We start from the raw sequence: 26,202 nt of genomic DNA on the forward strand, positions 1-26,202 counted from the left end.
GGATCGCGTGATCCCAATGAAATACACAAAACTGTATCTCTGTGCTGATCCTGTGCCGGGAACAATGGGACCCGCGGCCGCCGGCGTGGGGCCCAGCCCCCAAAACGTGCTGCTAAGAGGATTTTTGGCGAGGTGAGGCTGGAAACTTTCCGGAGGAGCGTGAATGTACCAGTGACATGCCTGGCTCCCTCCTTCCCTGAGCGCCTGGTGATTTTCTGATTGGCAGCTTGTCCCTTGGAGGCTCACGGCGGCGCTGTCATGGGGCTGACATAAAGCGGTATCATCAGGTCCTCTTATTTCAAAGTGTGTGTGGTGGGTGGGGGGCGAGAGTCCTCTGCCTCGATCGACTCCGTTCTTAGTCATTTTGCTTTGCAACCGATCCGCTGTGACTTCTTCCAGCCAAGTTCCCCGCCCGACAGCTGCGGGAGGCGGTCAGCAACGCAACCCACCCGCTCCCGCGGCGGCCAGCTCCGGCGGGCAGGACACTAGGAGCCGCGGCTGAAGATGGGGCGAGGAGGCACCGCGGCGAGCCGCCGGCTGCCCTGAGGACTGACTAATCGTTTTCTGGGCGGCGGCAGGTGGGGAGGCAGAAGGGGGCGGGGGGTGGGGGCCGCCTGCTGAGCAACTCGTGCTGGAAAAGCCAGGAAGGCAACTGGCCCTGCGCTCCACGCGCGGCCACCTCCAGCCCCTCGGTGCCACGGGGCGCTGGTGTGATTCCCTCGCAAGCGGCGATTCCCCTCCGACCGGCGCGCTGCTTTAAAGCCAGACGGCGCGGAGTGTGTGGCAGGGGGCGGGGGACTGGCCGCCCGCAATCCATTCAGCCCAGCCCGGCTCACACGGGGGATCTACAACCGAGCAGCCGCAGCCCCCCTCCCCCCCCCCCCCCCGCTGTGTGCTGTGTGGGTCTGTGTGTGTGTGTGCGTGCGTGTGTGTGTATGAGGGGGATTGTTGTTGTTGTTGTTGTGGCGAGCACGCCTCCCCTAGCCGCTCCATGAGGGGGAGTGGGCGCTCCGCTCTCCTCGCTGCCTGCGCGGGCTTGGAGACCAGGCGGCAACCAGCGGCCAGCCCCCGCCTCCCCGACAAACTCGGCTGTGCGCTGGCGACAGCCGCGGTGGGCTCGGGGCTTCTGGCGCTCGCCCGGGCTTCCCTTCGCCGCCCCAGCCCCGCTGCCCTTGGGTGCCTGCTCCCCGGGGCCGGCTGGCGGGTGGAAGTCAGACAATGAGGCGCTGGGAAACTCCTCTAGGGCACAGCCGCGTTCCGGGAGGCAACGAGCCTTAGCAGCCCCCCCCAGCGCACACACCCACCGAGCGCCTCGGCTCGGCCGGATTTTTTTTTTTTTTTTTTTTTTGCCCGGGTGTATTTCAGGCCGGAGGGGCAGCTCCCGTCTGCCTGGGCTCCCCCGATGATTTTGCCTCGGCTCCGGGAGAGCTTCAGATCGCACCTCGCCCTCCTGAGCTCCCTCTGCACTAGGATGTTGCGGCAGGTTTTGCACAGGGGGCTGAGGACGTCTTTTTCCAGACTCGGCCACTTCATTGCCAGTCACCCGGTGTTCTTCGCCTCCGCACCTGTGCTGATCTCGATTTTGCTGGGCGCCAGCTTCAGCAGGTACCAGATCGAGGAGAGCGTGGAGTATCTCCTGGCCCCCAAACACAGCCTGGCCAAGATCGAGAGGAACCTGGTGAACAGCCTTTTCCCGGTGAACCGCTCCAAACACCGGCTCTACTCTGACCTGCAGACCCCTGGGAGGTACGGCAGGGTCATCATCACATCCTTCAGGAAGGCGAACATGCTGGACCAACATCATACTGATCTGATCTTAAAGGTAAACCTCTGCTGTATTCCGAGTTATTCGCCTCCTCCACACCTCATCTCTCTCTCCATCCCATCCCTCTTCTTTGAGCCAACCTTCCCCACCTTCCCAATGTGTGTTATAATAACACAGACACTGTCCAGATACACATTTATGCCTCTTGGGGTATGCCCTACCTTCCATAGACAATGTGTGTCTTGTGAACACAGCTACTAAGTCACATCCCAGCAACAGTTGGGATGACTACTTATTTTAAAAATCAGAAATCTCCCTTATTTGTGGATGAAATAACCTAGACAACACTGTGTATTTTGGTGAATAAGGAGGTCAGGGCAGTTTGTTAAACAATTCTTCCAGCATTCTTTATTATTCTTACAGTCATGCCTGTGAGTTAAGTTCACTCTGAATTCAGTAACTGTTTTTGAAGTTTGAGTACAAATCTGTAAACTGCTTGGGGGAGAGGGGGGTTGCTCTGTATGGATTGCCAGGTATGGACTGCCTGTGACTTTCGGGTACAGAATAGCTTGAAACCTCCATTTCTCTTGGAACCAAATTACATACCAGATTGATCATTTTTAACTGGTAGTATTTCCTCCTACACTCATTCTCACAAGCCTTTTTTGCGTTTTTGTTTTTTTTTTATAGAAAAAACAGCCTGGTTGTAAATTTGAGGCATTGTACAGTTTGTGATGTAGAGGATCAAGTTACATCAGGTTGCATCTTGTCATATAATTTATGTTGCATGGAATATGTAATCTGATGTAATGTGACATTTCATAATACAATTTAGCCTAACGTGTCAGAAATATGAATTTCTTTAATTTCATTATCTGGTCTAGACTGCAATAGTTGAGTAGGTTTTGGGGGGCAGGGAGGGAAAGTGGGATGGATGTAAACATTGAGCTGCAAGAGGGTCGAGTTCCAGAAAGAAAGAAGAATCTCTGGAACATTTGGAAATATTCAAGGTGTGGCTCTTAGAATCTACACACTTTAGCATTAAACTGTACGAGTACATGTTAACATTGTTCCCCTGTGGAAAGCATAAAGACTGTCAACACTTTTCTCTTTGCTGAATGTCAAACCATCAAAACACGCAAAAGATAATGTTAATGTGAACAGTAGAGAGTGTCTCTCCTAAAATGAGAAGGGAAGTAAAAAAAAATATATTCTGACAGAGTTCTGGGAGATTTCACTCTTTTCACTAAACTAAATGAGTTTCAGTGGATTAATTTTTCTTATTTCAACTATAGTACTATTGCACTGATCCACCCAAGTATTTAATATTTTTCCTTTTTGTTGGTGACATATCAACAAACAGCAATCAGCAAATAGACTTAATGAATGTAGTCTCAGTAAGTCTAGTAACATTTCAGTGGTAAATAAGAAAACTCCAGAGAGGACAATTTTCATTCCTTCATTTTCCAGTTTTTTCTGAACTGCATTTGCATCCAGGATGTGCATATTCATTCAGTCACAGATTAAAAGTTATAATGGATTTTTCCTCTGTAGTGCTATCTCTAGAAATCTGTAGTTTAATCAATAGAATAGTGACACACAAATAAATGTTACTTTGAATCTTTCCACAAGCAAACTTCTGCATTCGATTTATCATATCAGGGAGAAAGCTATAATTTAGAAAGTTCTATCAGTTTTAAATGCTGCCTCTTTTTTTATAGCTGAAATGTTCCCACAAAATGATTATTTTTCACTTACTGAGATCATGATTAACCACGCTATTGTCATTTGACTCCATTTACTTATTGTTAATCTGACATCATCAAGCATATAAAATACATTTTTACAGAAAATACAAAATACATTTGTTCTAATTATTGGTCTGTTTGTGGGCAGACCCAGGCACAGATAGCAGCCTAAAGAACCCTGTAGATGGCTCAGGAGATTGGTTATGAGCAGTGGGTCTAAACAGATCAAAATAGGAGGCGGAGCTCACAGCTCTTGCTCTTATGTGGTCATGCGGCATTGCATCGTCTTGTGGTGACAGGGCGCAGCAAGTGAAAGAGAATGAGAACTAGATGTAGGTTTTTATGCTGTACCTATCACCACTATATCTGAGCACCAAAAAGAACAAGAGCACAAATGTAATCTGAGGGGAGTTCATGTTTCCATGCAGTCCAAAAGCCAGCCAAACAAAGTACTGTGACTACATATAGTGTGGGTGATGGCGAGGTGCTTACCCCACCTGTTTTATAACCGCTGCCACATAGACATGATCAGGATAGAAAATGTGTTTAATAATATCCTGCATTTTAAAAGGTTAAGACATTTCAAAGAGAGAATTTGAACAAATCATTGTGCATTGTTTGTCTTTTCTTCTGTAGTGGAGGGGAAGTTGGCCTAGGGACAACAAGCTTTAGAGCAGTGGTTCTCAAGCAGGTGTACGCATACCTCTAGGGGTACACAGAGGTCTTCCAGGGGGTACATCAACTTATTTAGATATTTTCCTGGTTTTATAACAGATTACATAAAAAAACCATAGTAAAGTCAGCACAAACTAGAATTTTCATACAGACAAAATGAGAAAGTAAGCAATTTTTCAGTAATAGTGTGCTGTGACACTTTTGTATTTTTATGTCTAATTTTGTAAGCAAGTAGTTTTTAAGTGAGATGAAACTTGGGTACCGCAAAACACATCAGACTCCTGAAAGTGTTACAGTACTCTGGAAAGTTTGAGAACCACTGCTTTAGAAGAGGCAGATGGGAGACTTCAGGATGGGACACCCTGTCTTCTCACATCAGTTGCTGCTGTTCCAGCTACTAGCTGAAGCACTGGGAGTCACAGAAACTCCCCAGCCAGGCACCAGCTGCTTTTGCTGCATCTCCTCCAGATTCCCCTACCTGCTTTCTCCTTCACCTCACCAGCCAAGGAGAAAGGGGAGAGCTTTGGAGTGCTCGCATTCCCCCACTCACAGAAGGAGAAGAAGGAGAGCTCTCCCCCTGCTTTTAGCAGAAGAATGTGTGCTCCCACACAGTCACCCTGGTAATGATATGAAACATTTAGTCTGGTTGGAATCAGAATAAGGTTGATAGCACTAATACTTACCATCTAACAGCTTTTTGGTGGCCTATCTAAAATGGTTTGGTGGTCTGTGTCCAGTTCCCAATGGACAGATGTCCACAGTGAAGCGGGGAGGGAGAAACTATCTTCACAACAGGCGCTGAAGGACACCTTGTTGGCAGTCTGGGAAATGAGGTATGAAATGGAGAATAGAATGGAGTCTGAATCACCCTATCACTGGACCAGTTCAGACAATGCTGCCAAACCTAGAGACACAGCCCTCTCCCCCCAGTGGGCATACTGAGTGTTAGTGTGGTGTAGGTGCTCACGCCTCAGAGCCAAGTACTGATGAGTATAGAAGCTACTACACATGTCCTAGCAGTTTTGTGATGATAACTAGTGCATTCTAGAGAATCAGGCCATCTTGCCCTGTATAACAGCCTGGCATGGACACAATGCTGATTACCCTTTTCCTATTTAAGAGGAAGCCTCCATCCACTGTTCTCCTAACTCCCACCACAAACCAGTTCTAAACACACTGCTTGTTGCCTCCCCGAACTAGCACAGAAATTACAAAGTAGCAACAAAATAGCTTTATGGGCCTGTGACATTCATGAAATGTCTAATCCCTCTCACATCACATTGAGATAGAGAGATAAAGGTAGTAGGGCAGCACAGGAATTTTATAATTCCATTGCCTATGCTGTGCCTGTTCAGTAGTTAAATACAGGGCACTGACATCCTGCATTGTCAATCCAGACCCCTTTTCTGTCCAAAATTCAGTATTTTGTAGAGAGGAGAGAGAAATGTAATAAAAATATAACCAAATATATTGTTTTCACATCTGCACCTCAACACAGACCTGCAAGAAGAAAAAAATATTTGGATATTTGGTCCAGGTCATCATCCAAAAACATTCAGAGATCTTATGCAAAACTTCTCCCATTCTCTTTCATCTAGAAATGAAGCTGACAATACTGCAAGGGCTTCTTCTATTTTAGTGTGGTATTTCCACTTTCAGAGGAAACCAGGAAAATTAAAGGCACACAAAATCTGCAAAAAACACTAGTCAGGCACTTTAAAAAAAAAGTTTGATTTAGATTCAGCTGGAGTTTGATGTCAATATCTGGGTCTTTTGTTTGAGCCTCTTTGCTCAGCCCTAGTCACAGTGAGCCCACTGTATTGCACATTAATTTTAAATTAATCTTTTTTTCTACTCTACCTCTGTTATTATATTGATAAGAAACACTATAAGAATATTTTTGTTAAATTTAAAGTGGCTTAAAGTTAAGGTAAAAGAGTAATATGCCTGAGAGCAAAAAAGGATTTTTATATTCACAGTTGTGTATATACAGATATAGAGATGCTGAGTTTTTGAGAACTACACTAACCTCACATTTTCAGCAGCAATGTTTATTTACCCCTTCTTTCACATAGCCTGCCATAGTGAGAGATAGATATTTAAGTAAATATCTAGATATATGTGGAGGTAAAAATTAGGATAAAATATTTATTTCTGAAATTCATAGCTCCTACTTATTAATAAACAGGTTAATTGTAGGGGTTTTGTACCATTGTACTCCCCCTTGTTATTTGGTTGTTGTTTCTTTAATAGGTTGTTATTTAATTATTTCATATGTCAGTAAATATCACATCTGCATATGGTAGATAATATTTTCTACGATTTTCTCGTTCATATTCCGGATGGATAGTTTCTACAGATGGTGAAACTCATGGGGAAAATAATTCAGTTACGCTCCAATGTTTGCGTTATCTATAATCATTATCTTATAGATATGCTGCAAGTATAGAAAATCATTTTCAAAAGTCAATGGGGGCTGCTGGCTGCTCAGCACTTCTGAAAATAAGGACACCTAAGATTTTGGAGCGTAATTTTAGGTACCCATTTTTGACATCTTGGCCACCTCTTAGCTATAGTTAGTTTTACTAATACAAACACACATACAAATGTACAAGAAATATAGCTACGTGACACTGCATAGGTATGTATATAGCAAATTTTAACTATTTTGCTCAAAAGTTGAAAAACAGTTCTAACTGTGGCCAAACTGTGAAGTGAGCTGAAAATAAAGGGCCAAATCATGCCTTTAGGAAAAGGCTGCAGAAAGAAGGAAAGAATCCTCATGTAAGAGGAAAGTGTATGAAAGCAGTGGAAGTGCAAGACATTTGTCCTAACAGCACAATGTCATGAGGCTAAAATGTGCCTTATGCAAAAACCAAGTGGAATTAAGATATGCAGTTAAGATCTGGGTACAGCCAGGTGAGAAAGAAAAATACATAGGAACATGGTGCAAGAACAGCAAGGAAATACAAGTGCAGAAACATCAATGTCAGCATTAAGTTACAGTGACTTCTGTGTGTGAGATGATACAGGCTGTCAGGAGCAGATCTGTCTGTACCAGGACCCATAAAGTTCCCTGCTGCCTTTAATTCACAAAGACCTCTAATTTACTCCCACACATGTATCCCCTTCTGCCACCATTTAACAATAGCTCCTCCAGCTATTCTTTGCCTTAAAGAGGTCCCCTCTGCACTTCTCCTTTGGCCCTTTGATGATTTTCAACAGCAGCCACTATCCCTTCCCTGGGATGGCAAAGATCATGGCACAACCTCAACAGCATGATGCCTCAGGAACTGAGTGGCTTCAAAGGCACAGAACTTTGAGTAATGCTCCTCTTCCAGTGGAGGAGATGACACGGACCAAAGTTTGAACTAAAATGATCATTGATGACTTTACAGCTTGTGACAGACTCCTTTCCCAAACAGAAAGAGAGTTTTATTTGGGACATTTGCCCTCTATAAAGACACGTACCAAGTTGCCAGCCTACCTTAATAATGACTCAAGAATTAGAACAAAAATTGGGGGGTGACCTAAATCTTCCCATCTGAGTGTTAAAGCTGCAGCATTTTATCTTAGCTGTAGCACAAATGTTCTTCTTTCAGATGCTCCAAACAGGGATCTACCTTGGCTGTGCACCATGTGCCTGTTGGAGCAACAGCATCTGAAACAGGGTAGCCAAATGAATCGTGTTCAGCTCAATGTAGCACACATTCAGCCTGAATTGTCATGACATTGGTTGAAATGAAGATCATATTGGGTACAAAAGCTTTTTTTCCCTAGATTAGAAAAGAAAATTATTCATACAGTCTCCTTGAATTTGGAAAAAGAAAAGGAGTACTTGTGGCACCTTAGAGACTAACCAATTTATTTGAGCATGAGCTTTCGTGAGCTACAGCTCACTTCATCGGATGCATCCGATGAAGTGAGCTGTAGCTCACGAAAGCTCATGCTCAAATAAATTGGTTAGTCTCTAAGGTGCCACAAGTACTCCTTTTCTTTTTGCGAATACAGACTGACACGGCTGTTACTCTGAAACCTTGGATTTGGAGCCACTAGGAAAATGGATGGAAATATGTATACTGGAAAAGCACACATTCCTGTAATACTCAATTGTTAATGCAAATAAAATAGTAACTTAAGTAACTTTCTGTATTTTGAAAATCACTGAAGGATTTTAATTACATTGAAAATTGTTTAGTAGTTCTGTTCCCCTCATGTTTTGTGCAGATTACAAATAGTGCTGGTGAAAACATGACTTATTTAATTAATTGTAATGTCTCATTCAGACTTTACAGTCTGGGTGAACATATATATATATATACACACACGCATATATATAAAAGTCCAGTATCCCATACTGTTTGTTTATTGCATATTCTCAAGTTACAGGTGAATTGCCGTTAGTCTTTAATATTTACTTATGAACTGTTATGGTCTGTTGGTTTCATCCATCTGCTTTGCATGCAGGTTACAAACGCATACTGGAACTTCTTGTGCAAGACAGTGCTTTCCATCGCATTGGTGTACACTGTTACTGTAGACACACAAAAGTGAGGCTGAGAGTAGAATCTGGCCCATTATGAAATGTTTATGGCACAGTTACACATCTTTCCCCTTCATCCTTCATGTGTTCATGTTTTTATAATGAAGAACCCTTATTTAAAACATTGCTAAAGATTCAGGGCTCATTTCTGTCCACATTTGTACAATATGCAAAGTATTTCCCCCTGTAAATTAAGAGAGCTGTGTAAATATGTTCTCTCACTTAATTCAGATGGATGCATTCCTCTTTACTGGGACAATTTTCTGAAAATATTCAATCAAAAAGCACTATGCAAAAATAGATGGAGATCATAGAAAAACAGAAGAACTTTACAGTAGTTCAATAGAGGTTTTTTCCTCTTTTTCCTTTCCATTGGCACAAGTTACCCGTAAAAATTACCAACAAAATAAACTAGACAAAGGCAACTTTAACTTAAAATGAAACCATAGGCTTAAGTAGCATTGCCAGCCGCAAGCATTCAGAAAATCATGAGATTGTAAACAATAATACATTTGGAGTTCTTTGTTTGCCTTCTGGGTTTTAAGCTTTGCTCGATAGCCAGGAAGGTATACGTTTTTTGGTTTTGTTTCTTTTAATGAAAGTTGAGATGATCAAATAACCTACATGACTTCAGGAGCTGGGGCTTTAAAAGAAACACCAAATACTGTGAGAATCACAATACAATTGCAAGAGTTGGCAACATGTAAGGTCATCTCCAATACTGACCCATCAGATGCCCATTGATCCTGCAATTTAGAGACTAAACAAATTACAGTAAAAATATATTTATGATATGGCATCACAAAGCTCAGACTCTCATAACAACGTATGTCCCTATTTTTGTCAAATTACTCATTTTAGGAGGAAAATATTTCCATCTAACTAATTTTATTTAGCTAGCTATTTCTCTACGATAGGTCAAGTGACACAGCATAATCCAGTGTGACGCTATGTATTGTCACCCATAAAATATTATACCACATCATTTGAAAACAAAACCAAAAACAAGTACATTTTTGAAACCCAGACAGCAAGCTGCAAACATTGTGTGAATCAGGTAAAGCACAGTTCACGCATTACCACTATCCAAATTATGTCTGGCTAGTTTTACACATGCTTAGTTTTAATAATCTGACTCCATTAAAGTCAGAGTCTCTTTAATGGGAGTTGAATTAGGCCATAAGATTCCAGTTGATTTTTGGTAACTCATTTGCCTGGAAGTAAATTTATACCATTAACCACAGAGCCTTAAAACCTGTAACAGACATGGGACTATATGTGGTTCTTCAGCTGCTTTCTCTGTGCTGTTCAGCCATGACTTTGATCACAGTACCATGTTGTATAGCATGGTTTTACAGGATTTCTTGGAATGCATCATTTTGCAAATGAATCAGCAGTTTCAACCCTTTCATCTGGAATATAATTTGTTTACTTTAAAGGGACATTGCTAACTTGAATTTTTATAATATGTCTTTTGATAGAGCCCCATTTACATAGTATGTGCAGACTTCTAAATCAGAAAGTTCCTTTTTTAAAAGGGGAGGAGGATTTTTCCCCTTTCTGAGTTTAAAAGGGCCTTCTGAATAGGCATAAGGGCAAAAACAAACTGTCTCCTTTGTCCTGAGCATGCCCCTGACTGCTGCCTCTTTGCTTTCAGTTCCAGAGTTGCTGTTACTGATGCTACTGGTTAATGCCCTCTAGCAGTTCCTGGAGAAGGACTTCACCATCATCAGAACAGTGAAACTGACTGTAGAGAAAGGTCCTTATTCTCAGTTTCTCCATTCCTGCACTTGAGGCAGATATGGGGGGACTGGGAGCCAAACGTTACTTTAAACTACCTTTGCATTTCCCATATTTGGAGCTATGCAGGGATCTAGATGATCACAGTGGTCCCTTCTGGCCTTGGAATCTATGAATTCGTGCCCTGCCCAACCCAACCCCTGCCCTAATGTAAGTTATAGCAGCCTTACATTCTATTTCCCTTTGACCTCCTATAGGTCTTGGGAAGCAGAAAAGTGGGGGGACTGGGAATGTGAATTTTAGTTGACAATGCCCCTCTAAGCAAGAAAACTTGAAGGTTGTCAATTATTATTTAATTCATGACAGATGCACTTTCAGGTACAAGAGCAAAACCAGCATGCTATCATGGCTGAAGTGATATTACAGAATTCTCATGTGCAGTGCTTTGCTGCACCAGCGATATGCTGGGTTCTAAAGTTACACCGTTAGTGAACTGAGAAACCTGTACGCCATGATGAACCAGCACCACTTGCCCTTTGAGGATCTCGGATAAAAAATATTTGTGCAGATTATATTCATATTACTTCAATTCTCCCTTTCTAGGTATAAGACTATGAGGGATGGGAAAACTGATTAGGAATAAATAAGACTGTCTGACCCGTCCTTACTCCAAGCTTCGAATGTCACATCTTTTTAAATCCTTATTACTCACCATTAAACTACTTTGCAATGTCTAAATGTATCCTCATGCTGTCCCAATTAAACAGTAGTCACAACTATTCACTAAACTAAACACTTTCCCGAAGGGATGTCATAATATACCTTGTTCAAATGAAGTTGTATATAGTGTAATCATTTAACTTCATAGCACCTTTCAGCACAAAGCATTTTACATATTCTGTATCCTACAAAACAAAGAGTTTGGATTTCTGCTCTAAATGAAAAATTCAATGCCAATCTAACAATCAAGTTCCTAAAATGCCTTCATATAAGGAGAGCCATGGAACTGCAGCTGTCTCTGGGAAAGAGGGAAGTAGCCAACTGACACACAGGCTGATGGATCAGCGTGGAGAGGTAGATATTCTATGATGCTGTTGCACCAAACCAAATTCTTCCCGAGTGTTCCTTAGTATTCACACACAAGCAAGAGTGGTTTAGTTTCTAAGATCTGGTCTGAAAACAGCACATAGTAAACTGGAGGGTACTGAATGTATCTGCTTCCAGGATGAAGGTGTGAGTCAACCTTCTTTATGGCTGAAACAGTGCTCAGTGCATGTAGTGGGTGGGGAGGATATGAAGGGAAAGGTGGTTTTACACCACTTTTCCACCCATCTCTGATTCTTGGCCAGGGGTCAATTTGGCTCTCGGCACAATTTAGAGCAGCCTCAGCGCTGCTCTAAATTGCACCATCTTGTAATAACCTTCAAGGGCCGTTATACTATCCAGGGATTGGCAGAGCACAGTGCATTCTGGTTGCTCCCCTTCCTTCCCTGATGCATCCCTGGAATGTTCCCTATGCTGGCAGAGTGGGGAAGCCCAATAGCCATCTCCAGGTTACTTGAGCCTTCTCCTAGGTCAGAAGATATCCCGTCTGTCTGGCTAAGCCAGTATTATAGCCCATTTGCTCTGCCAGTACGCAGAAAAAAGACCACACTACATGATATGATCTGGTCTCTGAATCAGAAATGATGGCCTCCAGGGAGAATGAGTATTTCAAATACCATGTTTAGCTACTAGCTTTTTAGTAAAGATAAACAGAATTGTTGGCAATACAAATTATTTTCTAACCTAAATAAGAAAAGGTTTCGGACACACAAGAAAAGGAAATACAAGAGAGTTGAGGCAAAATAGGTAAGTAGAGTAAATAATATATATTTTAAATTATATATAATATATATTATTTTAATATAGATTTTAAAATAATATATATTATTTTTAAAAGTTATATCATTGTTTGGGGGGGGTTAAATTGCAGCATCCTACTCTGTGCATCCTTCCTCAAAGAGATCAGTTGCTAATCTAATTCAGGCAGCAAATAATTCCATTTTAAAAAGTATTTTATTCTTGTCAGCTACACTTCTATAAATGGCATTTGTTTTTACAAATATAGTTGATGAAATATATTTATTGGCTGCTACCACAAAAACTCTAAACAGATATCTACATTTGATTTCAGGACACTTCCATAACACCATGAAGTTGAAGGATATATTCTGAAATAACTGTTGCATTAGTTTTCAAACAGAACAGAAGCCTTTCAACTTGGGACAGTCTCAGAAGACAGGAAGATGACCCATTACCTCCAGCATTTTCCTGTGAAGTCTTCTATTTTGTTTTGCAGGACTGTTGTGCAAAAATCTTTAATCACAAATTCCTATTTGTAATCTCTCCATGAGGGAGAACTTAGCCTGCATACTCTGGTTAACATTATATCCTTCCAATCCTCTGGAGAGGTTTGTTGTTTCATTTCCTTTTCCCAACCTAGCTTCACGTTGTCAGTATTGCGCTATAATTTTACAGAAAATAAAAGTTACTCAAATACAAGTGAAACAAGCCACATAATTGCAAGACAAACAAGTTCAACGGGCAGGAATTTTGTTTCTTCTTACACATATTGTTTATATCATAAGAATTGGAGACAATTTCAACTAGATTTATCCCAATAGTGGACTATGTAAGATAATTACAAGATAATCGAATCACTGGTAAAATAAATAATACATGGTATGCACGTTTTTCTACAAATATGGTGAAATTCTGGCTACACTGAACCCACTGTGTTTAGACAGCTAATCCATCTCCACCAACAGAGCCTGCAAGCTCCATTGTTATTGTGGGTACCTTCTCTCATTTTCTTTTTCAATCACAGTTTTCTTCTACAGAAAACATGTGTGCTAAATATTGCTTGAATTCAGTCCCTTCACTGTCTGTATAAACAGAGAATCCCCCGGGATTCTGTGGATGGCAGCAAATGTAATATAAAGAGGAAAGGATTTTTTTCTTCCCTAGGACAGTGCTCTCTGTCCTGCCAGGCAGCAGGTCAGATTATAATTACTCATCATTTAAAAAAAATTAGAGACATTTCTAATTCAATCTCCCAACTCATCAGTAAATGTGTGTTAATATCCCTGCTTTACAGATGAGGAAACAAGAGACTTTCCTGACACCAAAGAATCAGGAGAACCAAGATCTTTTGATTTACTGGCAAACCCCTGCACTTTACAAGCAAGTCATTGAGCTTTTCCATATGTCAGTTTTCCTGTCTTTAAAGTTGACCTAATGAGAACACTTTGCACCTACAGAGGGCTTTTCCATCTATAGATCTCAAAAACGGCAAATGTGGTCAAGCAAACATGAGTAGACAGCTTTCATAGGCTATACACACACAAGCACTTAGACTGGATCCTTTTTTTCTAAGAGGAACTGTGCTCAAGTGAATGAGACATGAGTCTATAATCTGATTCTGTTCACAGCTCTGCCACACACCAAGTGATCCTGGGCAAGTTAAGTCAGCTTTGTGCCTCAGTTAACCCATCTGAAAAATGTCAAAGATATTGTTGGTCTTCTGCAAGGAGTGTTGTGAGCCTTCACAAAAAAGGGATTGGGGAGTACATTGAATTATTAAAACCAGTCAGATAAAGGGATGGAAATTGAATTTGGGATATTCTGGCTCCCAGCCCCATGTTTACTCCCCTACACTTTGAGAAGGCAAGGGGTCCCTTTGACCAGATTCCATGTTTCCCTGAAGCATTTTCACAGCAGTCTTGATCATTTCAGAGTAATTCAGGGGCCTATGGAGTGTAGCACTTTGAGCTAGATCCCCAGGTGAGCCAGAGCAGTGCACCAGGAGAGGAAGGGAAGGACACCTTCCTACCTTCCTGATTTTGAGAGCTGCCAAAGACCAAGCCAGCTCCTGGTGCAAGTTAGAGCAACCTCAGCACTTTTCTAACTTGCACCAGCTGATGATGGCCCTCAAGCGGTTGCTCCATCAGCCAGGATGGTCGGAGTACATGACATTCTAGCCCAAGCCACTCCCATACCCTGTGTAAAGAGTGGCTATCATACGGGTGGCTTTTCATGGAATCTTGCCTCCTTATGGCAGGTTTAAGTACCCTTTGCACCACTACAGCAGCACAAAGAGGACTTAACTCGTCCTGAGGATCTGCCTCTATAAGTTTATCAGGGTACCATATGCAAAATAAACAATATAGTTTGCAAAGATTCCTAACACTGCCAAGTTAAAACATTTTTTCACCAGAATACTGAATGGGCCTTCACTATACTTAAGGCTATTCCCCTGCCAAATTTCAACCTTCTAACTCCACCTGATTTAGCTGGAAGCTGATTCAAAAGAAGTCACAAGATTTTATTTTATTTTTCCCATGGGGACAGTGCAATTTTCCCACTCTTTTCCTCTTTCAAAAATAACAGCCTTTTTTGCTCACATTTTCCAGAACAATTCACTTTTGGTCAGAGATTAACCATGGAAAATTTCAGCCTAAACAGTATGCTTCAGAAGAATACAAGCACCTCTGAAAAGGAGCTGGGATACAACTGTAATGTAGCAGGCCCCAACCAGCAACTCCTAAAATAAAAGGTTTTGCCAGCTAATATGTTCTTCCAGGAGGCTCTAACGTCTAACTTTAGCCTCCCTCATCATCTCAACTCTTTGCTGTAGTTTGGGTGGATAGGACTACAATTTAATTAATGCCGGATAGTTTGGTCCTGCTATCCTGACAATCCTGGCACATAGGACATGCAGCTGTGATCTTTCCTTTGTCCTGAGAGAGGGTTAACTCTCCCACTACCAGTCAACAGGGTCTACTACACTCACCCTAGTGGCACATTGAAATGACATGTCATGTTGCTTTTCTGTACTGCATTCCTGATAGTTGTCTGATGCAGTGGTCATTTAGCAATCCTGATTATTATTACATTGCCATAATGTAGCTGGTCTGTAGCTGTGTCTTTTGCTTCACTTGGAAATGAAGCATTCTAGTTTATTGGAATGATGTTTTGTTTTGGGAGAGGGTGAACAGCAGATGCACCTAGCATTTATAGAAGTCAAAACATAATTGAGTTATGAGTAAAGGAAATTGGGGGAAAATATCAGTACTTTAGTGCATGTTTTGCATTTTTATAATGTGCTTACTATTAATATTGTAGCAATTAGAAATTTTTTTTGCCTAGAGTAAATAGGAAATGGACCGAGATGACAAAGCTGCTGTCATTCTGCCTGCTATGGTGCACAATTAACTGATGAATAATGTGTGTGATTTTTCTCCTCCTTACAGTTGCACTCAGCTGTGACCAGGATCCAAGTACAAAGACCTGGTTTCAATTACACATTTGCCCATATATGTATCCTGAATAATGACAAGACTTGCATAGTGGACGACATAGTGCATGTACTGGAGGAGCTAAAGTCTGCTCGATCTTCTAATCGAACTAATTTTGTTATCACATATCCAATCACTCGCTTAAAGGATGGCAGGGAAGTGTATAACGGGCACCAGCTTGGCGGGGTTACCGTGCACAGCAAAGATCGGGTGAAGTCTGCAGAAGCCATCCAGCTCACCTACTACTTGCAGGCGATCAACTCTCTGAATGACATGGTAGCAGAAAAGTGGGAATCCATCTTTCGTGACACTGTCGAACTTTTCCAGAAATCCAACAGGAAAGTCAAAATGTATCCCTTCACTTCGTCTTCGCTGAGGGAGGATTTCCAAAAGACGAGCAGGGTGTCAGAACGTTACCTGACCACAAGCCTGGTCCTTGTGGTCACTTTGGCCATACTCTGCTGTTCCATGCAGGATTGTGTCCGCAGCAAACCTTGGCTTGGCCTTTTAGGATTGTTAACGGTGAGCTTAGCCACACTGACTGCAGCTGGAATCATCAATCTGACTGGTGGGAAATACAATTCCACCTTCCTGGGAATTCCCTTCATCATGTTAGGTAATTATCTCATTCTATTTTTTGGTGGGGGTTTCTGGTTCTTTGACATATTTCATGGGCAGCAGAAAAGAAGCCAAGTATCACTGCATGAATCCCAGTACCCATTCACTGTGACACTGCAGTGTACTCCTCCTCATCATGAATTCATCTGGTATTTGCAATAATAATGCTTATGGACATTAAAAAAAAAGGCTCCACAGGGACTCGGTTGTTCTGTAGCACCATTTGGTGTGACATTCTGCTCATGTGGCAGATAGAGACAAGTTTGTGCTAGTGAAGTATATTATGCAAGAGAGGGGAACCAACAGCAGCTTCTCTGTGGAAATTTGATTATGTTTTTTGGTACTCAGCTTTATAAGGAAACCTTTGCACAGGACCCTTTTGTGAAATTAAAATATCAGCTGCCTTGGTAAATAAAAGGGGCACTTTTCATTTACAGAACAATAACTGTATCCCCTTGAGTACACACTGTTGTTTTATCATGGGCTTATGTTTTAATCAGTCTGTTTAGGGAATAAATGCAGTAGTAGGCAGTTTTTTGTGGCATTTCACTTGAAAAAAGTGAATTTGCCAAGGCACTTTAAGTAGCAATATGCACTGTCTCTTGCTGACCAGGCCAGCTCACACCATTCAGCATCAAGCCCTGCAAATGATTAAAGTATTGACAGACAATGAAGATTGTCCTGTGCAGACCTGGTGGCTGGAGGCGTTAAAACAGAGATTTCTGTCTGTCTCTATTTTTATACTCCACTCACCCACCATAATTTTTTGGGTATCAAGACTAGGAGAGTCAGATTGTACCTGATCTGAAGTCAGTGGAAAGACTTTTATTGACTTCAAGTGTCTTTTGATTAGGCACATTTTGAGGAAACTTGGCACTAAATCAGAGCAGGCAGAGGACTTCACTAGTGGACATAAAAAAGATAGCTGGAAAGCTCATTCTGTTTGCTTTTGCATTTAGTCCATGAATGGTAAACACTTTGTACACTGCAGGTGTCTGATGTGTCCTTGTTCGCAACATTATTAATTTGTGAAGAATACCTCATGCATTGATTTGATAGTTTTCCCAGCTGAAAATCAGTGTGCAGTACTACACATTTTCAGCACAAGTGAATCTCCAATTATTAAGACACATCATGTAGTGATGTTACATGTTTCAGTAGGATTGTTTTATATTCAAAACTAGGCCTACTATGATGTTCATATAATATACTTGTGCTCCTGACATGTTTAATTGAAAGGATGTTACATTTTATAAAGCAGCCATTTAGGTGCAGAATATACGTAGTGAAAAACAGAAAGCAGACCCTCAAATGTCACATCAGAGGCAGCATGTAATTCTGATTTTCAAATCACATCCAAAAAATTAAAATAAAATGTAACATGATCAAAAATATCTTGCAGGAATTTTCAGTCACAGGGAGGCTAGCCATCTGCCCTGTTTTCATATATTTGACTTTATGTAATGTAAAAACGCCTTGATCAAACTAAGGAGATTATGCAAAATATCCTGTTTTTCTGTGTGTGTTATAAAGAGAATATTCACTGCAAAAATTAAATCTAAAAGTCCATCCATAGAAATGAAAGTATTTTGCATGGAGTGACTTTGAAATATGAAATGTTAGCTAGATTAAGGGATCAAATCTCACTCTGCTTGAAGACAACCTTTCACATTTTTAATTCATTGGCAATGAATATGCTGCAATATGCACTTCTTGGGGGGGTAGAAGGGGCGAAAAGTTAACTATGGTAAATTTGCATGCAGTGTTGTTCTAGCCACGTTGGTCACAGGATATTTGAGAGATAAGGTGGGTGAGCTAATACAGTTTTACTCCGGATCTCCTCTGATTGCCAAACACTATAGACCAACATTATTTTTTAATTCAATTGTATTACTCTTTTTTTAGGAGTGAGCTTCTAGCAAGTAATTAAACTCTAAATAACTGTCAGAACCTAATAGCCCATTTCACTTGAATCCTCCATATGCTTTGCATGGATTAATATAAACTCCTAAAAATCAGACATGGACATGAAGGACAGATATACATTTTTTTAATGAGAACTGGTTTAATCAAGGGGACAATTGGAAACACAATTTTTTTTCTTCTGACAGCAAAGTGAAGCAGGACATAGAATGATTCTGAACAGATTTCAACAAATATTTCACATATATACATTTAAAATATAAAGTCTCCCTTTAGGTAACTGAAGGCTAGAGGTTCAATCTAACATTGATTGTAGTCAGTGGAGATACTCTCAGTTAACTTCAGCAAGGACTAGATCAGACCCTAGATTTACTAACCTTCAGAGAATATAGATTTCTGATCTGTGGTTTAGTGTGGTAGCTACTACTTACCCATGTTTTCCTAGCTGAACATGGGCTCCCAGAGTAACACAGTGGCCTAAAGAGTGAGTGCGATCCTGGGATGCATAAACAGGGGAATCTCAAATAGGAGCAGAGAAGTTATTTTACCTCTGTATTTGGCACTGGTGGAATACTGTGTCTAGTCCTGGTACCCACAATTCAAGAAAGATGTTGGGAAATTAGAGAGGGTTTTGGAGAGCCACGAGAATGATTCAAGGATTAGAAAACATGCCTTACAGTGATAGAGCTCAATCAATTTAGTTTAACAAAGAGAAAGAAGGCTAAGGGGTGACTTGATTACAGTCTCTAAGTAGCTACATGGAGAGCAAATATTTAATAATGGGCTCTTCAGTCTAGGAGAGAAAGGTGTAACATGATCCAATGACTGGAAATTGAAGCTAGAGAAATTCAGACTGGAAATAAGGTGCAATTTTTTAAAAGTGAGGGAATTAACCATTGGAACAATTTACCATGGGTCATGGTATATTCTCCATCACTGACAGTTTTTAAATCAAGATTGGATATTTTTCTAAAAGATCTACCCTAAGAATTATTTTGGGGAAGTTCTGTGGCCCATCATATATAGGAGGTCAGACTAGATGATCACAGTTGTCCCTTCTGGCCTTGGAATCTATGAATCCATGATCTCATGACTACAAGCAAAAAGTTGACCGAAAAAAAAAACTTATTCCTGATACAAATCCTGACCTTACACAGATGCCACTATGCCACCACTGTGATCAACTACAGCTGGTCAAATAATATTTCTCAAATAATTTATTCATAACATTTCACAATATTTGTCCAGTTATTCACTGAATGTTTTTAGATGATTTGCCCAGTTACATACAGCCAGACTGATAATTCAGGTTTCAGAGGGGTAGCCGTGTTAGTCTGGATCAGAAAAAACAATGAGGAATCCTTGTGGCACCTTAGAGACTAACAAATTTATTTGGGCATAAGCTTTCATGGGCTACAGCTCACTTCATCAGATGCACGGAGTGGAAAATACAGTAGGCAGGTATAAAAATACAGCACATGAAAAGATGGGAGTTGCCTTCTAAGGTGCCACAAGGATTCCTCATTGTTTTTACTGATAATTCAGGCAATATATTTGCAAAACAAAGTATTCAGTTAATTTTGTACTATTTTTAATAGCTTATTGACAAATCCTTCTCTTAATTATTTACCTTGTGTCTGCCTCAACCCCTCCAACAGTGAACAATCTGTAGTGCAGAAAAGGTAGCTTCAGTTTCTGTATTTATTGAATTCTTTGCCTCACTAAGTCTTGATTGTGGTGGCTTTTATGTTGTTGTCAGGCTTCTGTACCACAATTAGGATTCATCAATGCTTATTAAAACAAAGCAGAAATCAAATGAAGTCATTGAAACAAACAGGCTTCTGAGATATGCTATTCAGTGAGCTTCAGCACTAGTCAGAAGTGCAACAGGAGCCTCTCCACCTGGTCCCAAAAGGACAAGATTCTACTCTCACCATATACGAATGAGGTTTTAGGCACAGGGAGGACAGGAAGAGCTGCAAAGATTGGAATCTTATATGGCTCTGACAAGTGCTGTCTCAGCCATTGAGCTAAATATGGGAATTTTTGCAACAATCTTGTTTTCACTGTGAACATTTTGCACAGCTCTCGGTTAAATAACTGCTTCTTGGAGCAGCTAGTCCTGGAACCCACAAGAGGAGAGGCAGTTCTTGATTTAGTCCTAAGTGGAGCACAGGATCAGGTCCAAGAGGTGAGTATAGCTGGACTGCTTGGTAATAGTGACCATAATATAATTAAATTTAACATCCCTGTGGTGGGGAAAACACCACGGTAGCTCAACACTGTAGCATTTAATTTCAGAAAGGGGAACTACACAAAAATGAGAAGGTTAGTTAAACAGAAATTAAAAGGTACAGCGTCAAAAGTGAAATCCCTGCAAGCTGCATGGAAACTTTTTAAAGACACCATAATAGAGGCTCAATTTAAATGTACACCCTAAATTAAAAAACATAGTAAGAGAATCAAAAAAGAGCCACTGTGGCTAAACAACAAAGTAAAAGAAGTACTGAGAGGCACAGAGGCATCCTTTAAAATGTGGAAGTTAAATCCTAGTGAGGAAAATAGAAAGGAGCATAAACTCTGGCAAATGAGGTGTAAAAATACAATTAGGAAGGACAAAAAAGAATTTGAAGTACAGCTAGCCAAAGACTCAAAAAGTAATAGGAAAAATTTTTTAAGTACACCAGAAGCAGGAAGCCTGCTAAACAACCAGTGGAGCCACTGGACGATCGAGATGCTAAAGGAACACTCAAGGACGATAAGGCCATTGCAGAGAAACTAAATGAATTCTTTACATCAGTCTTCACAGCTGAGTATGTGAGGGAGATTCCCAAACCTGAGCCATTTTTTTTAGGTGACAAATCTGAGGAACTGTCCCAGATTGAGGTGTCATTAGAGGAGGTTTTGGAACAAATTGATAAACTAAACAGTAATAAGTCACCAGGACCAGATGGTATTCACCCAAGAGTTCTGAAGGAACTCAAATGTGAAATTGCAGAACTACTAACTGTGGTCTGTAACCCAGCTTCTGTACCAAATGACTGGAGGATAGCTAATGTAACGCTAATTTTTAAAAAGAGCTCCAGAGGTGATCCTGGCAATTACAGGTCAGTAACCTGACTTCAGTACCGGGCAAACTGTTTGGTTGAAACTATAGTAAAGAACAAAATTGTCAGACACGTAGATGAACATAATTTGTTGGGGAAGAGTCAACATGTTTTTTGTAAAGGGAAATCATGCCTCACCAATCTACTAGAATTCTTTGAGGGGGTCCACAAGCATGTGGACAAGGGGGATCCACTGGATATAGTATACTTAGAATTTCAGAAAGCCTTTGATACCGTCCCTCTCCAAAGGCTCTTAAGCAAAGTAAGCTGTCATGGGATAAGAGGGATGGTCCTCTCGTTGATTGGTAACTGGTTAAAAGATAGGAAACAAAGGGTACGAATAAATAGTCAGTTTTCAAAATGGAGAGAGGTAAATAGTGGTATCCCCCAGGGGTCTGTACTGTGCCCAGTCCTATTTAACATATTCACGAATGATCTGGAAAAAGGGGTAAACAGTGAGGTGGCAAAATTTGCAGATGATACAAAACTACTCAAGATAGTTAAGTCCCAGGCAGGCTGCGAAGAGTTACAAGAGGATCTCAAAACTGGGTGACTGGACAACAAAATGGCAAATGAAATTCAATGTTGATAAATGGAAAGTAATGCACATTGGAAAATATAATCCCAACTATACATATAAAATGATGGGGTCTAAATCAGCTGTTACTATTCAAGAAAGAGATCTTGGAGTCACTGTGGATAGTTCTCTGAAAACATCCACTCAATGTGCAGCAGCAGTCAAAAAAGCGAACAGAATGTTGGGAATCATTAAGAAAGGGATAGATAATAAGACACAAAATGTCATATTGCTTCTATATAAACCCATGGTATGCCCACATCTTAAATACTGCGTGCAAATGTGGTCGCCCCATCTCAAAAAAGATATATTAGAATTAGAAAAGGTTCAAAAAAGGGCAAAAAAATTATTAGAGGTATGGAATGGCCACTCTATGAGGAGAGATTAATAAAATTGGGACTTTTTAGCTTGGAAAAGAGACGACTAAGTGGGTATAGATAAGAGGTCTATAAAATCATGACTGGTATAGAGAAAGTAAATCAGGAAGTGTTACTTACTCTTCTCATAACACAAGAACTGGGGCCCACCAAATGAAATTAATAGGCAGCAGGTTTAAAACAAATAAAATGAAATATTTTTGCACACAACGCACAGTCAACCTGTGGAACTCCTTGCCAGAGGATGTTGTGAAGGCCAAGACTATAACAGGGGTTCAAAAAGAACTAGATAAATTCATGGAGGATAGGTCTATCAGTGGATATTAGCCAGGATGGGCAGAGACGGTGTCCCTAGCAGAGTGACCAGACAGAACCAATAAAACAAAATGTCAGACCAGAGACCCTTTTCTTGAATATCAGCCAGGTAAGGTTTGGACTAGAAGAGAGGGAGTTGGAAAGTCTGTGGGCTCACTGACATCTGGAAGAAGCAGATCGAGATGGGACAAGGGGCTATATGAAGTCAAGAGAAGGAAAATGGGGAATTAAGTTGATGACCAGATTGACGTGAGCATTGTGAGCAGGAGAAGGGAAATTAAAAAAGCAGGGTAGGAATTGGCTGTGTTTGAGGGAGAGAGGGACAAGGGCAGAATGTGAAAGTGAAAAATGGAAATGAAAGGAACTCTAAAGGTCTAAAGATGTTCAAGCTTGTGTGTAACTAAACAAAACCATGAAAATGTGAAGAGCAGTGGAGGTTCAGGTGGCCCTTCCTAGCATAGTTTGAAATACCAAGTGCAATTTCCTGCACTTTGGAAGATTTTAGACCAAGATTTGAACAAACAGGTAGTCTACCTGCCATTTCTCTGGAACTCTGAAGTAAACTACTAGTGGTGAACTGCATTCTGTTAAAATGTAACCATGCTCAAAAATATCCCGGGCTCTAAAAGCACTCATCATATTCTTCATCAGACACAAAAAATATTCATATATTCTTTTAAAACCCTGTGTCAACATTAATTTCACATACAGAAACATTAGTGTCCCATACTAAGTTCCTGAACAGCGCTCCCAAATTTCCTTCATTCCACATTTAAAGGTACAATACACACAAATGTTTGACTTTGTAGAGTATTTTGCCACCAATCTTTGTCATAAATTAATAAAAATGAGAAGCTTATGTGTCTCCCTTGTTTTTATTCTTTTCACTCAGCTTTCTTTCCTTCTCTATCAGCCTGTCTCTCTTCCATGTCTTTTTCTCCTAAGGAGAACTTTATCTCCCCTCTAAATGTGTGTGTCCCCAAGTTTCTGTCCCTCCACCTCTTCCCCTTCCATCTCATTCATTCCTGTTCTCACTTTCCCACAGTCTTCACTCCCACATCCCTTTACCCTGCCGAGGTTTGTTTTCCCTTGCTTCCACTCTGCTCTCTGTATCCTGTTTACTGTCTCTCCATGTTGTGTCTTCCAGCTCCCACTTCAACCCTATATTCTGATTTCTCTCCCTAAGCTTCCCTCATCATTTTTGCTATTTTTCTCTGCTTTTGCTTAGGCTCCCATCTCTTTCTTGACTTCATCTTCCATTTCTTTCCCATTCTCCACCAGCTCAGTCATCTGCCCCCAGTCTAACTTCAACAAACCCCAGCCTAAACAATCCATCCTCTGCCTCCTAAACTTCTAAAATTGCTACTTTGCCCACAATCCGTTCCCTTTCCCCTCGTCTCTCCAGTGAACGCTCTGGCCCTGAACAGTTCTTTGCCCTGATCCATCTTCTGCCCCCACTTCATCTCTGAATACAATATCTGCCTCCTCAGACCCCTGATCAGTTCCCCAGCCTGTCCTCCGCCCATCCCACCCCTGCTTATCCCCAATGCATTTTCTGCCCACAAAAGTCCATTCTGTTCTTCATCAATCCATCCTCTGAACCCCTCAGTCCCTCCTTTGCTCTTCCAATCCAATCTGATCCAACTGCATTCTGTCTCCAATTGATTTTTCTGCTTCTCTCATCTCCCTGCTCCCTAATCAATTGATTCCCTACCTACCCCAATCATATTCCTCTTCCCAATCCATCCTTTTCCCCTCACTCACTTTAACAAATTTTCAGACTTCCAATCCATCTTCCGCAGTCCCACCCCATCAGTCCTGGAGCAATGTTTCTAGTCCTTTGATTATATGAGCATAAATCCCCCCCACAGCCATGCCTGTCCCCCCGTTCCCCCGATCTCAACCTATACTTTGTCCCCACAGATCTCCAAACAAATTCATCCTCTACCCCCAAACCCACTGGCAATTGATCACCCTTCTTCCCCAAACAACTGCTGCTCTCCCTCCCTCCATTCTGCCTCCAGTCCATTGAGGAAAGCAAAGGAGGCATTAACATTTGAAAAAAATGTATTTAAAAATACAAATAGTTCCCAAACATTTTATGCCATGTTCTCCCAGCTCTCTTCAAGTGCAAAGAAAATACATAGCTTACAAACTGGGGTGAGATCCACGGCAAATATTAGTGCAGCAAGAACTGTGTTTTCCCCTATAAAAGGTCAGGAAGCAAAAGTATGTTGTACTCAGATACATATCCTTGTCCCAAGTGAAACATATCAGAGATGGTTCAGCATGGGTATAGGAATCAATTTAGGAATACAACCTCCGTTTGCCAGAAGCTGGGAATGAGTCACAGGGGATGGATCACTTGATGATTACCTGTTCTGTTCATTCCCTCTGGGGCACCTGGCATTGGCCACTGTTGGGAGACAGGATACTGGGCTAGATGGACCTTTGGTCTGACCCAGTGTGGCCATTCTTATGTTCTTAAAGGTGTTCCTTGCAAAAAAAAATTCTTTTTAAAAAAATCAATGAACCAAATTCTGATCTGTTACATCTGTGCAACCCCAGCAGCTTCTATGACTTGCCTGAATGTAAGTGGGAGCAGAATATGGCTGAATAATTTAAACATTATGGCCCCAAATCATCAGCACACTTAAGCATGGGCATAAATGCTTTGATAAACAGGAATATAATTATTTAAATGCTTGAAGTTAGATACTTGAATAATACTTTGCTAAATCAGGGCCTATATACTTTTAGCCTCCAGAAGTATGTAATGACAAATCAAATTCTTCATAATTATATTAAACAAATTATATAGGTGGGCATGAACTGCAAAGCAGAGATCCAGATTTTGATTTACCATAGCCTCCCCAACCAAAGTTTTGGGGTGTTTGTTATCTGGGCCCAGGCCAAAGTGATGTATCAAAATACCATGGATCACCATATCTAGTAAGTGTCATTTAATGATTCCTGATCCTTAAAAGTATATCCACTTCCTCAAAAGCACTGTGTGTTACATATCAAACCATTTAAAAATAAGCTGTGCTCATGAGACAGTCTACATGTTATTTCATATAGCTATAATTACACATTGATCTTAGACAACTGAAATGAAAATTTCAGTGTTAATCTTTCCATTTTAAAAAGGCAGTCTGTTATTCCTTTAGAAAAACTGTACAGTTTGTTCAAGAAGATTCAGCTCTTTTAACTAGCCACATTCACTGAAAGAAGCATCCATGTAAAATAATTGTGGGATGTCAGACTGCCAAATATGGGGAAAGATGCAGTAAATGTTCCACTGGCTTATATTTAGCTTCTGATTTAAAAGTGCATGTAATGCATTAAAATAGGCATGGAAAAAACAGTTCATCAGAAATAAAAATGGCCTAAACTTTCAGCCATCCATAAACTGATCAAACATTTTGCTAAGTTTGATAAAATACAGATATGTGCAGTGCCAACACTCACAGTC

At 40.9% G+C, this 26,202-nt stretch overlaps 1 protein-coding gene across 1 annotated transcript in view; it reads left to right on the plus strand.

Moving 5' to 3' along the window:
- Nucleotides 1–613: 613 nt before the first annotated feature.
- The window catches only part of PTCHD1 (patched domain containing 1), a 45,874-nt gene continuing 20,285 nt past the window's right edge, over nucleotides 614–26,202 (plus strand). Inside the window, exons 1-2 of the mRNA XM_073357350.2 lie at nucleotides 614–1,822; nucleotides 15,766–16,426. Of these exons, the coding sequence (XP_073213451.2) occupies nucleotides 1,403–1,822; nucleotides 15,766–16,426 (1,081 nt within the window). The 5' untranslated portion in view covers nucleotides 614–1,402. The remainder of the gene's footprint in view (nucleotides 1,823–15,765; nucleotides 16,427–26,202) is intronic.

The sequence above is a fragment of the Lepidochelys kempii genome, chromosome 1, assembly GCF_965140285.1.
Source record: "Lepidochelys kempii isolate rLepKem1 chromosome 1, rLepKem1.hap1, whole genome shotgun sequence".
Taxonomy (NCBI): Eukaryota; Metazoa; Chordata; order Testudines; family Cheloniidae; genus Lepidochelys; species Lepidochelys kempii.